This window comes from Schistocerca gregaria, chromosome 9 (assembly GCF_023897955.1).
Source record: "Schistocerca gregaria isolate iqSchGreg1 chromosome 9, iqSchGreg1.2, whole genome shotgun sequence".
NCBI lineage: Eukaryota > Metazoa > Arthropoda > Insecta > Orthoptera > Acrididae > Schistocerca > Schistocerca gregaria.
In genome coordinates this window covers 142,144,348-142,158,606 of record NC_064928.1, presented here as the reverse complement: position 1 = coordinate 142,158,606, position 14,259 = coordinate 142,144,348, and the positions used below count along the sequence as shown (strand labels likewise).

The window sequence follows — 14,259 nt, the reverse complement described above, 5'->3', positions numbered from 1 at the left end:
CTGAGTCTTCCGAGTGCGATCAGCGGTGCGCACTGCGTGCATTGTCTGAGAATCTACACGGCAGCAGCCAGGCAGAGGGATCCGCAGGTCTGGGCAGCAACGATGAGGGAGAAATTGTAAAGAAAGTTCAATAAATAATTGTAAAACTCCACACCATCTCAGTCTTTGGCACAGCCCCTGTGTCTGCTGCTAACAAATGTTTCAAAGTCGTAACTGTATAGAAGAGACACATTGCCAACATATGCTGAACTGGAAGTGGCACATCACAAACCTTACAGTGGTGGATCCTCCCACTGGAGTTGTAAATCAAGTGTTAAAGGATTATGTTCAGTGCAAAGCCTGGTAACCAGAAATTCCTTCCGGCAGTGAAGATGACATAATGGCCGCCATGGCTGTGGGGTCAATTTGAGTGACCACGGTTTGTTTTTCTGTCACCTTCAACCATTGTCTCCCACTGACACATGACGTGTGTCAGAAAACGCATGCAGCAGGATGGGATATTCACAGAGAACACCATCCTGACACGCTTCCTTGGGTGGTTTATCAACATGCCATTTCCCTATATCCCAATGTGGCCAGGTGCCCAGCAAAACATGTTGTCATGGCGTTGGAGCCACTGCAAGGAGTCAGGGATCACGAGAATCAACTGATCTACTGGTTACATTTGGTGAAGTGTTTATGGTGCACTAGGTGACTGAACAGTTAAGGAACACTGTATGGTGATGACTGAATCCTCACATGTCATCATAATGTCATAACTCCACATCATAATTTGTAAACTGTCCTGAAAAATTTATAAAATGTTCCGGAAGACGCACTCTGAATACCTTATTGGAGAAAACAGTGGAACAACTGAGGATATTCTCTTCCTGGGATCCGTGTGATAAAACAGTAGTACATACTTGAAATGAAAGAAAAAGAAAATTATAAAAAGGTAATCTGAAGTACAAGTTTTCTTGTACCACATCAAGCTTTAAATCACTTTGCACCTCTGAAGAAACCAAGGCAGCAAAGCAGTCCATCGGCTGCGTATTAGGAGATATGATAGATCCAGAAATTTTTAAGTCAGTAGCACGTATCCCGAACGGATTGGTCACATGTGCCCATTCCTGAATGGCCATTCAATGTTGGGTTGGACCACTGCACTAAATGACAATGACTGAGGTGACAAAGATTTTCAGCGCCCGTTGAGCCAAAAGGATACATCGCGGAATCCAGAGTGGTGGTTCACCAGCCTCTGCAAACAACAAATGCTGAACTGGACCGGTCTGAAAGGCTCCAGTTGATATCCAAATGCCCTCATGGTGGACACTAACACCTTCAGGTAGGAAATACAAGGTTATCCATAGACCACACTGCCATAATCTAAATGTGATCAAATAAATGCCCTATAAAACTGCAGGAGGCAGGACCATGCTTTTCTGCTAAGGTGTTTCAAAATATTCAGTGACTGGAAGCCCTTTGTTTGTAGGTCTTTCAGGGGAGGAAGCCAAATTAATTTCAAGTCAAATAATAAACCCAAATAGGGCACAATTTCCTGAAAACATAAAATGTTCTCCAATGTGACCACTGGTTGGTTAAAACTTTGACAAGCACATTTAAAATTGACACAAGTAGTCTTCTCTGGTGAGAACCGAAAACCAGTTGCCTTGGGTCAAGTTTCCAGCCGCCTGATGGCGAGCCGCAGTTGCCTCTTCATCACTGTAAGGGTGGAGGAAGAGTAGAAGACAGCAAATTCATTCACAAATGAAGAGCATTTGACAGGGCAGCTGACTTCAGAAGAAATGCTATTGACAGCAAAGGCAGACAATGTGACCCTGAGTACACTGCCTTAGGGGACCCCATTGTCTTGAACAGAGTCAGATATGAGACCACCAACAATATCTAAAGCACTGGTCCTCAAGGAAGGATTGGATAAGAAGTGACAAGGATGCTGGCAAAGGATGTTGCACCTCCAAGTAATGCCATATGATTGTTCAAGGTCAAGACACAAACCAAATGGTTTTGGCATATTAAGAATTTAATCTTATTTTGTCGTAGAACAATGCAATTATCACCGACAAACTTTTCACACATAAAATTAAGCTCAGAACTGAGGTGGCTAAAAGGCAACCATTACAGTGAATACTTCTGGAGCTACTTATAATTTAAAATGGACTAGATCTTGGACCCTTAACTTTTGCTCTTGCCAGCTTATGAATGGCACTTACAAAATTGGAAGGAGAGAAATAGCGGCAGACCTGAAGCAGCGAGTTACACCTGCATAGATCCACTGACGAGAACAGGGCTCAGGGAAGCCACCATTCTAAATTCAACTCTAGGACGAGCACGCAATTTGAACCTCTCATGTATTTCACAACACATCAACTATTGTAAAGAGGAATCATCGTTCATTTCTTCCCATAAGAAATCCTTGCCTGAAGCATTTATGCTGTTCTTGCTGTGTCTATTGCCAATTTCAACTCCGTGTTCTGGGTGTCATCTCTGTCCACTTTGTCAGGAGTGAAACTGACAACCGCCATTAGTAAGACTGCCTCTTAAAATAAATGTATGGCTTACTGTCACTACATGATGGCGATCTTCCCCTCTCTATGGTGACATCAGCTACTGACTCCCATTCCTGTGAAAACTTGAGGAAGAAGGCAAGCAGGCAAGCAAGCACTGGTAGTAGCCAGACAACAACAAGAGGGGGGATAGCCCTGACAAATGAATGATTTTAATTTACAAATGACTAGCCATCAAACCCTCAACCTTCCATACATTGTACTAGAATCATTTCTATGTGGGTGATGTGTAGCTTTTTGACAACAAACATGTTCTCTTAGCAGGACATTTTTCACATAAGACTGATACATTACCTCCTGATGAGTAGCACCCAGTTCAGTCAGCAAGGCAGTAATGTTGTTGTGGAACTCTACAGAAGACGGCTGTTTCAGTAGATTCAGTAACTGGATTTTCAGGTGCTTGCTCACCGAACTAACTTGCGACTTTGACAATGTCGGTGGAAGGTTTTCTGTAAGGAAATTACAATGAGTTCAGATCCCTTTACTCAAAAACACAATTAAAAAGTATATTTGCCAGTGAACACTTCTGATACATGTCAAGAATATTGATTTTGTACACATCTATCACATGGCAAGTAGTGTAACATCAATGACACTTCCAGATGCAAAGTCTGGTGTGTTTGCACATGATACAAACATTGTGATAAATAGTAAATCAAGCAAAGTTTCTGGTCAATCCTTTTTCACTAAACTTTGAAAAAATCAAATCATATGCAGTTCAGATCACTTTACAGGTCTAAGTCAATTATAATAATTATGTAGCTTACGGTGCAACTTCTCAAAGGCATTGATGACTTTCCCCATGAAAAGTTGTGGTCGCATCTTTGCTATGAGTGTCAAGGACCCCATGCACGTCATGAGGTTAACACTGCTGATGTGAGGGGATCCGTGGAAGTTCAGTAGCAGCTCGAAAACCATCCTGACAACAGAGAGATTCGAGACAGCCATCAGCAAAACCCAATCGTGAAATACACTGTTCAATATGTAAAAAGGTAAAGACCACCCAGGAATTTAAATTCAGCACTTAAGCAGGCACTGCTCCCAGTATAGCCGATAACATACAACTGAAGCAGCGCCAGTCACAGTTTTGTTTCTCTACTGCTCGCAAATTGGCAATGCGTCAAGTTTTGCGTAACCAATGTGACAGACAATTTTACGTACACAATGAGAGGTGACAAGAGGCAATGAATTTCTAGCATCAAAGTTGCATTATTTCTCTTCTTTGCTGTTATCGTAAATATTTGATTTTTTTCCAAATGTGGCAAGAATTACAAGGTGGTTGTTGGTTTGAACCTAATAGCACAACTTAAATTACTGCAAGTTAAATGAGCAACAATTACATTTATAATCTTGGCTGTTATAAATACCTGACTGGAGTCTTAACAAATACGTAAGAAACAAAGTTGTGGTTTATTGACCTGAGAATGTCATAATATCTCTCACTTCGAAACAGACGCCTGCCGCTCTCATCAGCTGTGTAGTACCAACAGCTGGTGCAACTCTCTTTCATTTTCATAGTACCTCACAGCTCAAAGCGAGTGCAAAATTAAGTATGTCACTCGCCCTGAGCTAAACTTTCATCCCCCCCTGCACAGAACAGGGAGGAGTGAAAATAAGTTTACTTTCCAGGAAACATCCGATATGATGCACAACTACAAAATGTTAATGAAGGTATTTAGAATAGTTTCCCAGATATATGAAAATCTAAAACAATGTGAATACAGTTGGAAGAAAGGAACAAAAAAAAAAAAGTCTCAACTACAACACAATGAGAATTTATTGATGAGATGTTAATCAGTGAACAAAAAGTGGGGGTAACTGTTTCTTTAGCTTCTGAATCAGGTTCTTCCTACTAAAGTACTTACATCAGTAGCCTGTATGTCTTACACCAATATAGTAACTGGTCTGTCCATTCAGTGCACATAGAACATGCACTCTTGTCTTAGAAACTATTAATTCAGAAGCTAAAGAACACACTGCCCCCATTTATTTCATTTCTCACTCTTGACACCCCATGAGGATATGCTCATTCTTAAATTTGTACTGTAAACTGTGTGTATTGTGTTCAGGAGAGAGAGAGAGAGAGAGAGAGAGAGAGAGAGAGAGAGAGAGAGAGAGAGAGAGAGAGCAGGAACAGAGGCAAATGCTGTGAGATTTACTTACAAGGCCTCTTCCTCCAGTTTTCTTCTTCTTGCTATTTTAAGTGTCATTGGTACATCTTCTAGAGAGAAGTCATCTCTACGCACCATGCCATCAGGTTCTGGATATGTCTGCAGGAGGACAACATTCTCCAGGAACTTCACAGCATGCGTACGAATACTGCAGGTTTATCAAAAATAGATTTACACACATATATGCACAAACTATTTTAGTCACTTTTTCCACAGATCATATTCACATTAAACATTATGAGTTTTAACATGTCAAAGAAACAAATATAATGAAATTTAGATATCCTTGAAGTCGGTAATTATTCTTAACGCAAAAGAAATTCAACCTAAATGGTCTACTATATCTTATTTTCTTTCTTTCCACGTTTTCATCAATATGTACATTTAAAAGAATTACAATTTTCTGTATTTCTTGTTGGTATACTAGGTTAATACATGGGACACATTTTTGTCAGCACAAAACCAGATGAGGGAAGGACAGAGACTTGCCAGCAGAGAAAGTGAAGAAGAGAGACTGACAGTTTCAAGTGTCAGTCTCTGGACATAGGCACTAAACATACACCCAGAAGGGGACAAAGGGAAGGTAAGAGGTGAATGTGGGGGGGGGGGGGGGGGGGGGGGGGAGGATGTGGAAAAGGAAGGTTGCAGCCCAGAAAGGAAAGTGCCACACTAGCTCGGGGTCCCGTGCTCGCTATGCATGTATCCACAAAAGAGTTGTGGACCTCCTGGTGGGCAATCAGAAAAGGTCTCTGATGATGTTGTCGTTGTTGATGTTGACGAAGACAATGGGTTTGTGGGGCACTCAACTGCATGGCTATTAGCGCCCTTACAAAAGTCCCAGTTTTGCCACAGTCCAATTTTTACACAATTCAATCTAGACACTGTCACGAATGATGATGATGAGGAGGAGGTGGAGGAGGAGGAAAACACAAACACCTAGGTAGAGAAAATCCCAACCTGGCCGGGAATCTAATCTGGGACCCCGTGGTCCAGAGGCAGCAATGCCAGCCACTAAGCCACGAGCTGCGGACAGACAATGTCTTTGCACGACAGGTTACCCACATCCATGGCACAAAAGTCACACACTTATTTTCATGAATAAGCTGTGTAGAGCACGAGAACTGACACCAACTGGTTAATAGTGTAGAAAACGTTGTTGTTGTTGTTGTTGTTGCTGCTGCTGTGACTGACTATGGAAGATCCCACCTTTCTTCCTTTACCACAACTGCCCCTGCACCTCTAGCTAAACTGATACAGTTCATAGAGTATGGTGAATGCAGTGAAGCTGTAGCTACAGCATCAGCTTTAACTAGAATGGATTTCACAAAATCTCTCCCTATTGCGACCGTTACAAGAGATTTCCTTTAGTTCTACTACCAGAACATTTTCAAATTTTTCGTAAGTTGTTACTTTGCGGCAGATTGCTTATAAGCTACAATTTCTTCTGCTACTGATCCAACATTCTGTTTCAGTAACACATTAATGTTCTGACACTGCCAAACCGTATTTTCTGTGACCCATCACAGGCATTTGATTGTGCACTGCGCGGTATTCTCCTTGAGAAGTTCAAATCATGGTTGCCCCAAGTGTCCCCAAGAGAAATTACCTGACTTCCGAAAGCATTTTAGCATTTTCCCCCAACAAATTTTGACACTGATTGATTCATTAATTGAGAGGGTTTATGGAGTCAAATGGCGAGATCATCAGTCCCGCGATTCCAAAGTTACTCTCAGAAGAAAGAGGGCCAGCTAAAAGTGGATGGGTACAGTCAGGGGATTCAGACTATAAAACAAGGAAATTAAAAAAAGCACAGTAAAAGACAAAAGGTTAGGCCAAATGTAAAAACAGGGAAAAAAAGAGGGATCTTTCCACAGGATTGGGGGGGGGGGGGGGGCGGCGGCAAGGGGGTCCTAGACTGAGAAAACGTGAAGAGAGGCACCAACCACAACCACCCTGCCTTTGCTCCTGGAGTAAAGTAAAACCTTATATCTGGAAATAACCACTTTCACAGAGGAAACTGAGTACCAGTTCAACCATCCGTAAATTGTCTGCTAAAATTAAAATAAAGGAAGACTATAGTCAGCACAAAGGGGACATTCTACCAATATGTTGAATATCATCAGTCTGGCTCCACAACCATACTGTGACAGTGGTTCGTTACGCAGGAGGACGCATTGGGTGAGCCTCGTATGACCGTGTAGATGGCGTAAACCAGTGGACTCCTTACAAGAGGAGCAGAAGGAAGAGCACCAAAGCACAGCAGTCTCCTTGAGTGTGTGGAGTTTATTACTGAGAGCAGTAGTGCACCAAACATCACTCCATTTTCAGGAGAGAGAGATTTGACATAGATCTGCATATCCACATCTTGAGTCATGAAAGAGAATGGAGGACAAGTATCAGCTTACCTAGCCAAACAGTCAGCCCATTCATTCAGTGGGACACCGATGAATTGGGACTCAGAAAGAGAACCCAGCATGCAGCATGGCTAAGGAAGAAGAAGGTCATGGAAAGCAGAGACCAAAGAATGACAAGAGTAGCAGGCTGCTCAATGAGTAGGTACGTATTAAAAACTGTGGAAGGAGGCCTGAGTAACAAAGTGGAGGGCCTTGGTAGTGGCTAGCAGCTCTACTGTGAACACACTACACGATTCCATCAATAAATTGTGTTCTAAACCAGTAGGAGACTAAAGCATATCCCGCTTTATCTATTGTCTTGGAGCCATCAGTGTACAAGAAGGCACCCCCTGGAACTCTGCAAGGATAGAATGTACAAGACGCTGGAAGACCATAGGGGCGACGGACCTTAGGACACTAGAATAGGTTGGTCCAAATCCATGGTCTAGGCACCATCCAACAGCAGGTAAGAGACGAAATACATGGGCGCATTTCAGTGAATGGAGATGGAGATCCAACAGAGGGAGGTGAGATGCATTCCAACCAGGGGCAGTGGTCAGCAGGGAGGCTTACTTCACTTGCAGAGAGGACAGGGTACATGGGGTGATCAGAGAATCTGCAAATGGTGATGCATAAAGAAACCAAGAGTTGGCTTCACCGTATTTGTAGAGGGGGAGAATCCTCGCTTCTGTGAGGAAACTCAAATGGAGTAGTGCAAAAGGCACCAGTAGCCAGACACACCCCACAATGCTGAACAGGATCGAGTTTTTTCAGTGTGGAAAGAGCTGCTGACTCATAAACCTGACTTCCATACAGTATTTACTCGAATCTAAGCCGCACCTGAAAAATGAGTCTCAAAATCGAGGAAAAATAATTTTCCCGAATCTAAGCCGCACCAGAAATTTGAGACTCGAAATTCAAGGGAGAGAGGAGTTTAGGCCACACCTACAAATTGAAATAAAGTTGGTCCATTGTAATATGAGACACAATTTAGGTCGAATGAATGACGATACAACTACAGTAGTTTGGCTCGACTCAAACTTCACCAGGTAGCCATTGCTATGCGTCAGGCACTCAGTCCACATTTATACGGGTACCCTTCCTTTTTCACGTGCTTTGTCCGACTTTAATCGATTGCTTATTTTTCTTTGATCTGATAAGTGCTGTTCTCTTTGTTATAGGTGTTTAAGTCAGTCTAATAGAAAATGCATTATTGTACTGTGTCCTGCATTGTCTGTCACATTCTGATAATGTGTGTTTACGACCTGTTGCCGCTCGTAGCATGGCTTGCTTTTGTGCACACTACCGCCACTTAAGATGATAGAGAGAGAGAGAGAGAGAGAGAGAGAGAGAGAGAGAGAGAGAGAGAGAGAGGAATTGTCTCATTAGCGGAATAATGACAAGAGACTGCTATTTGCTGTTACTTACACTGCTGCTTTCTTTGATAATGATCAACAAGAACCAAATAATAGACTGTGTATGATAAAAGATGTTCTGAACAAGAGTGTAGCTAATATTTTTCGCTGCTTGAAAATCTTTGCAGACGCCTCTTTTGTACATTACATTCTGCACAGAAATTAAAGTCATCTTAGATTTAAAAATGTAGTTGATTGCCGTGCTTTGTTTCTGACTGTATCACTATTAGGCATAAGAATAATATGAATATAAACATGACACGATATGTATATTCTTCCGCGTTTGCTGTTGTCTCACACTAGTTTCGTAGTTTATTAGGCACACAGGATTTAAATGAGATAGCTGCAAACACGAAAGAATACATGGCAAAATGTTTATATTCATATTATTCTTATGGTGAAGAGAATACTGCATATGATTCGCAATTCATAAAAGTTCCTATTAGCAACCATCTCTTCTCTCGGGTAGGAAAAAATTCAGAACGTAGAGTTGGCCATATTGACAAACATCCCAGTCTTGCCAGTCAGATTTTCATAGTACCTTGAAACGCTGCTACATGCGAAGATGAACAATACGGAATTTGTATTTACTTCATTGGATAATGTATGAAAATGCAGTGGTCAAAACTCGGGGCGAAGGAAAAAAAGCTGGTCTTCCACCTTTTTTTTAATTTATTTACTGACTCAGAGGTTTTGGTGCCAGTATTTATCTTTGTGCCTGCGAAGCATGCCTGTGTAGCACTACATATATTCGACGGCAGAAGCTGGTTGTGGCGGCACCTACCAACATTTTTCAGAACTTCTGCTTACTTTGCACTCAATTCTAAGCTGCAGGCGGTTTTTGGATTACAAAAACCAGAAAAAAGTGTGGCTTAGATTCGAGTAAATATGGAGGAGTAGCACGGTCTGCATCCCAAGATGTGTTGGTCGGAAGGTGGAGAGCATTAATCTTCCGCATGCACATAGTCTTCAGGCGGCAAATATGGGTTAACCACATCAGCTTTTAATATAATAATAAATAAATTAAATAGAAAAAAGGCTCAGGATATGTGACTGTGCTGTAACATCTAGAAGTTGGTTGCCTAAATAAAGTTCTGGATCACTGTGTACTATGAATGACAATAATGCATAATCCGCATATTGGAAGCTATGGGAGACAGCCCATGCAAAGGTCTGTTGGATGGCACCTTGGAGCTGGCACTCAGCAGACGCTACTGAGTGGGAATTGCACCAGATGAAAATCTACATACAATGCTGGGGGAAACCTTAGGGCCAACGGAGGTTAAAGCCCAGTTGATGGCTATGAGGAAGAGTGTGACAATACAGAACTCTGTGGGATACCATTATCCTGAATCTGAGGGGTGCTGAGTGAAGTGCCAATGGACTCTTGCAGAAGTGGTGTGTGTGTGTGTGTGTGTGTGTGTGTGTGTGTGTGTGTGTGTGTGGTGGTGGGGGGGGGGGGGGGGGGGAGACCACACACATGAAAGCAGACGGTGGCCACAAAAGGCCCCAGCCACGGAGAGTAACTAAAATGCGATTGCACCAAACCACGTCATACACCTTATGTAGGTCAAAGAAGACCGCGACAAGGTGCCAAGAGTTAGTAAAATCCAGTCAGACTGCAGTTTTGAATCTGAGTAAATTGTTAGTTGGAGATCATCCTTCTCAGAAGTCACACTGATACAGAGAAAGAAGGCCTTGAGATTCAAGCACCCAACATAATCTGTGAAGATAACGATCCTCTCAAGCAATTTACAAAGTACATTTGTCAAGCCAATTGGCCAGTAGCTGTTGAGAGGCGTTGGATTCTTCTCAGGCTTAAGGACGATGCTAGCTATACTGTTTTGCCACTGTAAGGGGAAAGCATCCATGAGCCAAATGTGGTTGAAGACCCTGAGCATACATTGCCTTCATGTAATATCAAAATGTAGGATCAGGTGGTTGTGGATGGAATCTGGACCAGCTGGGGTCATGTCACGTGAAGAGGAAGAGCCTGCAAGAATTTCCATTCAGTGAAGGGTTCAGCTTGTTGAGGGTTGAAGCAGAAAGGGGTCTGTTCAACTCTGCGTTTCCGTCAGAGGAAGGTGGCAGTATAGGGAGAGAATGACAATTCTGTCACAAAGTTTGTCATGAGGTGTTCTGCAAGGGCCAATGGATCAGTAGTAGACAGAGCACCTTGGAGGATAAGCCCCCGGACAGTTGACTGTTGCTGGTGGCCCAGAAGGCTACAGAGCTTGAACCAAACCTATGATGAAAAACCATAGGTCCCCAGGGAGGAAACAGTGCTCCCAGCATTCCTTTGTACTATGCATAATAAAGTAGTGAGCCTTAGTATGGAGACGCTTAAAACCAAGGAGGTTGTTTAGTGAAGGGTGTTATTTAAATCGTTGCAGCACCTGTCGGTGGGCAGAAAGACCCTGCATGACCACATTAATGGCAGTTCGAGAGAGAGGTGGCGAAGTGCACAGCAGACATATATAAAGATCAATTGGCCGTGCAGAATGGCCAGTGTGGGGGCAGGATTACTGGAAAGTGGTCACCGTCACAAAGATCACGGAGTGACCAATGTAGGCAAGCCAAGAGAGCATGGGAGGAGATCGTGAGATAGAGAGCAGTAAAGGTTCCATGGGTGGTGCTGAAGTGGGTAAGGAAACTGTCACTAAGGAGATGCAAATCAAAGTCTGCAGTAAGCTGGTCAAGTAAAAGACCCCTACCCAACACAGTGGCATTCTCCCACAGGGCTGGTGTGCATTGGAAGTCGCCAAGGAGATACAGGGGCAGGAGCAGGAGGTTCTGTATTAAGGTAGACAGTTCAACATAAAGAAGTGGCCTATCTGGAGGGAGGTAGACATTGCAAATGGTGATTGCCGCAGTCATCTGCACTCTAACTGCTATCACTTCCAGGTGGATATGAAGAGGGATCCTATCACTAATGACATTAGTGTGAACCAAAGTGCAGATCCGTCCAGAAGCTATCCCGGGGCCGGCACGGTTCTGACAGAACACTCAATATCACGAAACTTTAGAGAATGGTCATCACGAAAGTAAGTTTCTTGAAGAGCAAGACAGAACGAAGAGTAGAAGGAAGCAAGGGGTTATATTTCCGGGAGGTGGCAATAATATCCTTTGTGATTCCACTGGATTATTATGTGGAGAGAAACTAGGTGAGACATAATGAAGCTGAGGGGATGTTAAGTCACTTGGTCGGTGGTCTTCGCCAATGAGGATGGGGTGACAAGCATAAAAACTGGGTCAGATTCAGGATGAGGTGGAAGGGCCAAACCCTCCAGGTAGCTGGGGAAGAATCATCCTTTGACCTGCACTACTACTATGTCTATGGAAAATTACATCCTGAGTGACCTGTGAGGAGCAATAGTCACGGGAGTTGTTTCCTAAACGGTCGCAGTCACAGAGGAAGACTGGCTGACTGGCGGAAGTTGTCTTTATAAGGAGAGAGCCAGAGCCCACATTGCTTAATGACTTAACTTCATCGAACGTTTCCTCCGTATGTTCCACAAAGAAAAGGGGTTTGATGGAGGTAAAAGTCTCCCTGTTGGTCCCAGTACAGACTAGGAACCATAGAAAGGGTCTCGCCCCAAGCCAACACATCTTGCCCTCCAACCAGGGTGTATCCAAGGAGTGTAAGGCTGGAAAAGCAGGAACAGGAACTGAGACAGAACTATGTACAGGAAGAGACGCAGCCGCAGTAGACCAGCCAGAGAGTTTAACACTTATGTGCCAAACGTTGGCCCTGTTACCACCCACTTCAAGAAGGGGATTGCCTTGTGGGCGTCACACAGCCACAGCAACCACCATCTGGCACTACGGTTGCTGCCAGGAGCTCCAATGCCCTGAAAAGATGGACCACAACTCTTAGGCTTGCACGAAGCATTCACGGCATAGGTACCAGAAGTGTGATCCCTGTGGTACCATGGAGCTCAGCCAGATGGGTACATAAAAGCCCCACTACATGGACTGGCTACCGAGCTGGTGACCTACCAAGGAGGCGAAAAGGCTTTGGCTGGGGGGGGGGGGGGGGGGGAGGGAGCACAGAGAGAAGAAGAAGGGCGGAGGGGGTGGGGGAGAATCCACACCAAAGACACTAGGGAGGGAGTTCTTCCCTATCTGGCATGCACTACAGATTTCAAATTTAAAGATGGAGGTCAAATGCCTGAGGGGGATGAAAAAGAAAAGCCAAAAAGGAGTAAGAAAAGCAACCAAGCAAAACCACAAGAGAAAGCAAAGTCACGAGGAGAGCCAGGCCGACAAAGAACACCAAGAGAAGGAATGGAAAGGGCAACAGAAAAGGAAGGAAGACCGGGAAGGAGAAGCAGCCCAGAGAACAATAAAGGCTGCAATAGCACAGGGACCCATGTGCACCTCTCACTGCTGGCGTTCTGGGGGGAGGGAGGGGGGACAAATTTTGAGATTTCAAGGGTAAGTAATGACATAAGTTAGCAAAAAAAAAAAAAAAAAAAAAAAAAAAAAAAAAAAAAAAAAAAAAAAAGGGGGGGGGGGGGCGGCGGCAAGGACTTCTCTATTTGTAAACATGTGAACAAAAATCTTAAGTACCAACATCAACATCTTTTGCAATGAACTTTTTGATGGGGAAAGCAAGACAATGTTATATATGTTTCATTAAAACCTCAGATGTTATTTTATTTCAATAAAAACATATTTGGCAACAAAAATACATATTTGAATGAAATCTCAAGACAGATTAAAAATATCTTCACTGATTTCAGAAATAACCACAAAAAAGTAGGTCTCTTGAAAAAAGTGTGCAAAGCAGGGAAGGGTAGTGTAAACCAACACTATAGGTGACTGCAATATAAAATGTTGGTTCTACTATGTTTGTTATTGTCAGTAATAGCCCACTGTGTTATGTCTTATTTTACAGGCATTTTGTGGTTTTTCTTTCACGAAATGTGCGAGTACATAGTGTACAAATTGCCAGCAACTGACTATTTTCTTTCTCTTATCGGCCACACTTTCTAATACGTAAACTACTTTCACAAAGTACCACAATGTACTAGAATAAATAAAATGTCGCACTGTACAATGTTCTTGCAGTGAGACAGTCACAATTCCTGAAATCCATTGCCTGTGGCCTCAGGCCAGCCAAGGAGCACCACAGTCCCAAGTTCATGGATAAACTACGAAAATCTGCTGCATTACACCACACACAAACAGACCTGTCCTGCAGACATACCAGTGAGACTAGATCCGACGAGCAGGGGCTGCACATTTGTGGGAAATGATGGGCTTCAGTTTGGCAGGCCCAATCCGTTAGAGATACTCACAGAAATGGCCTGCGGTTTTCGCCCATCATGGAAGTCCACTGGTGTGGCCAGCCATTTACATGTCAATGACACCATGTTGATAAAAATCCATGCAACAGATAACTTGTGTGAATACTCTGGAAATCAATACTAATGAGGATAGATAACAACACACTGTGAAAATGATTGCCGAGTTGCAGACAGGCATGTAGAAAAGACAATCACATTCTCACAACTAAATTTTTGGCCATAGCCTTTGTCGGAAAGCATGCACGCATGCACACTATTCAGACAACTCATGCACACATGGCCACTGTCTTTGGCCACTGCATCAACAGTCTCTGATAATCAGATCCAGACAAATCTCTCATCGTGCCTCCCTGCCTCTCGTCGGCAGCTGCTAGGTTAGCAGCAAGAAGTGGTGGCAACACTGA

The 14,259-nt window shown here is 43.3% G+C and overlaps 1 protein-coding gene across 1 annotated transcript in view; it reads right to left on the bottom strand.

Moving 5' to 3' along the window:
* The window catches only part of LOC126291714 (symplekin-like), a 135,145-nt gene that overhangs the window by 110,896 nt on the left and 9,990 nt on the right, over positions 1-14,259 (bottom strand). Inside the window, exons 4-6 of the mRNA XM_049985370.1 lie at positions 4,728-4,883; positions 3,332-3,483; positions 2,859-3,013 (exon numbers count right to left, since the gene is read on the bottom strand). Coding sequence (XP_049841327.1) covers positions 2,859-3,013; positions 3,332-3,483; positions 4,728-4,883 — 463 coding nt within the window. The remainder of the gene's footprint in view (positions 1-2,858; positions 3,014-3,331; positions 3,484-4,727; positions 4,884-14,259) is intronic.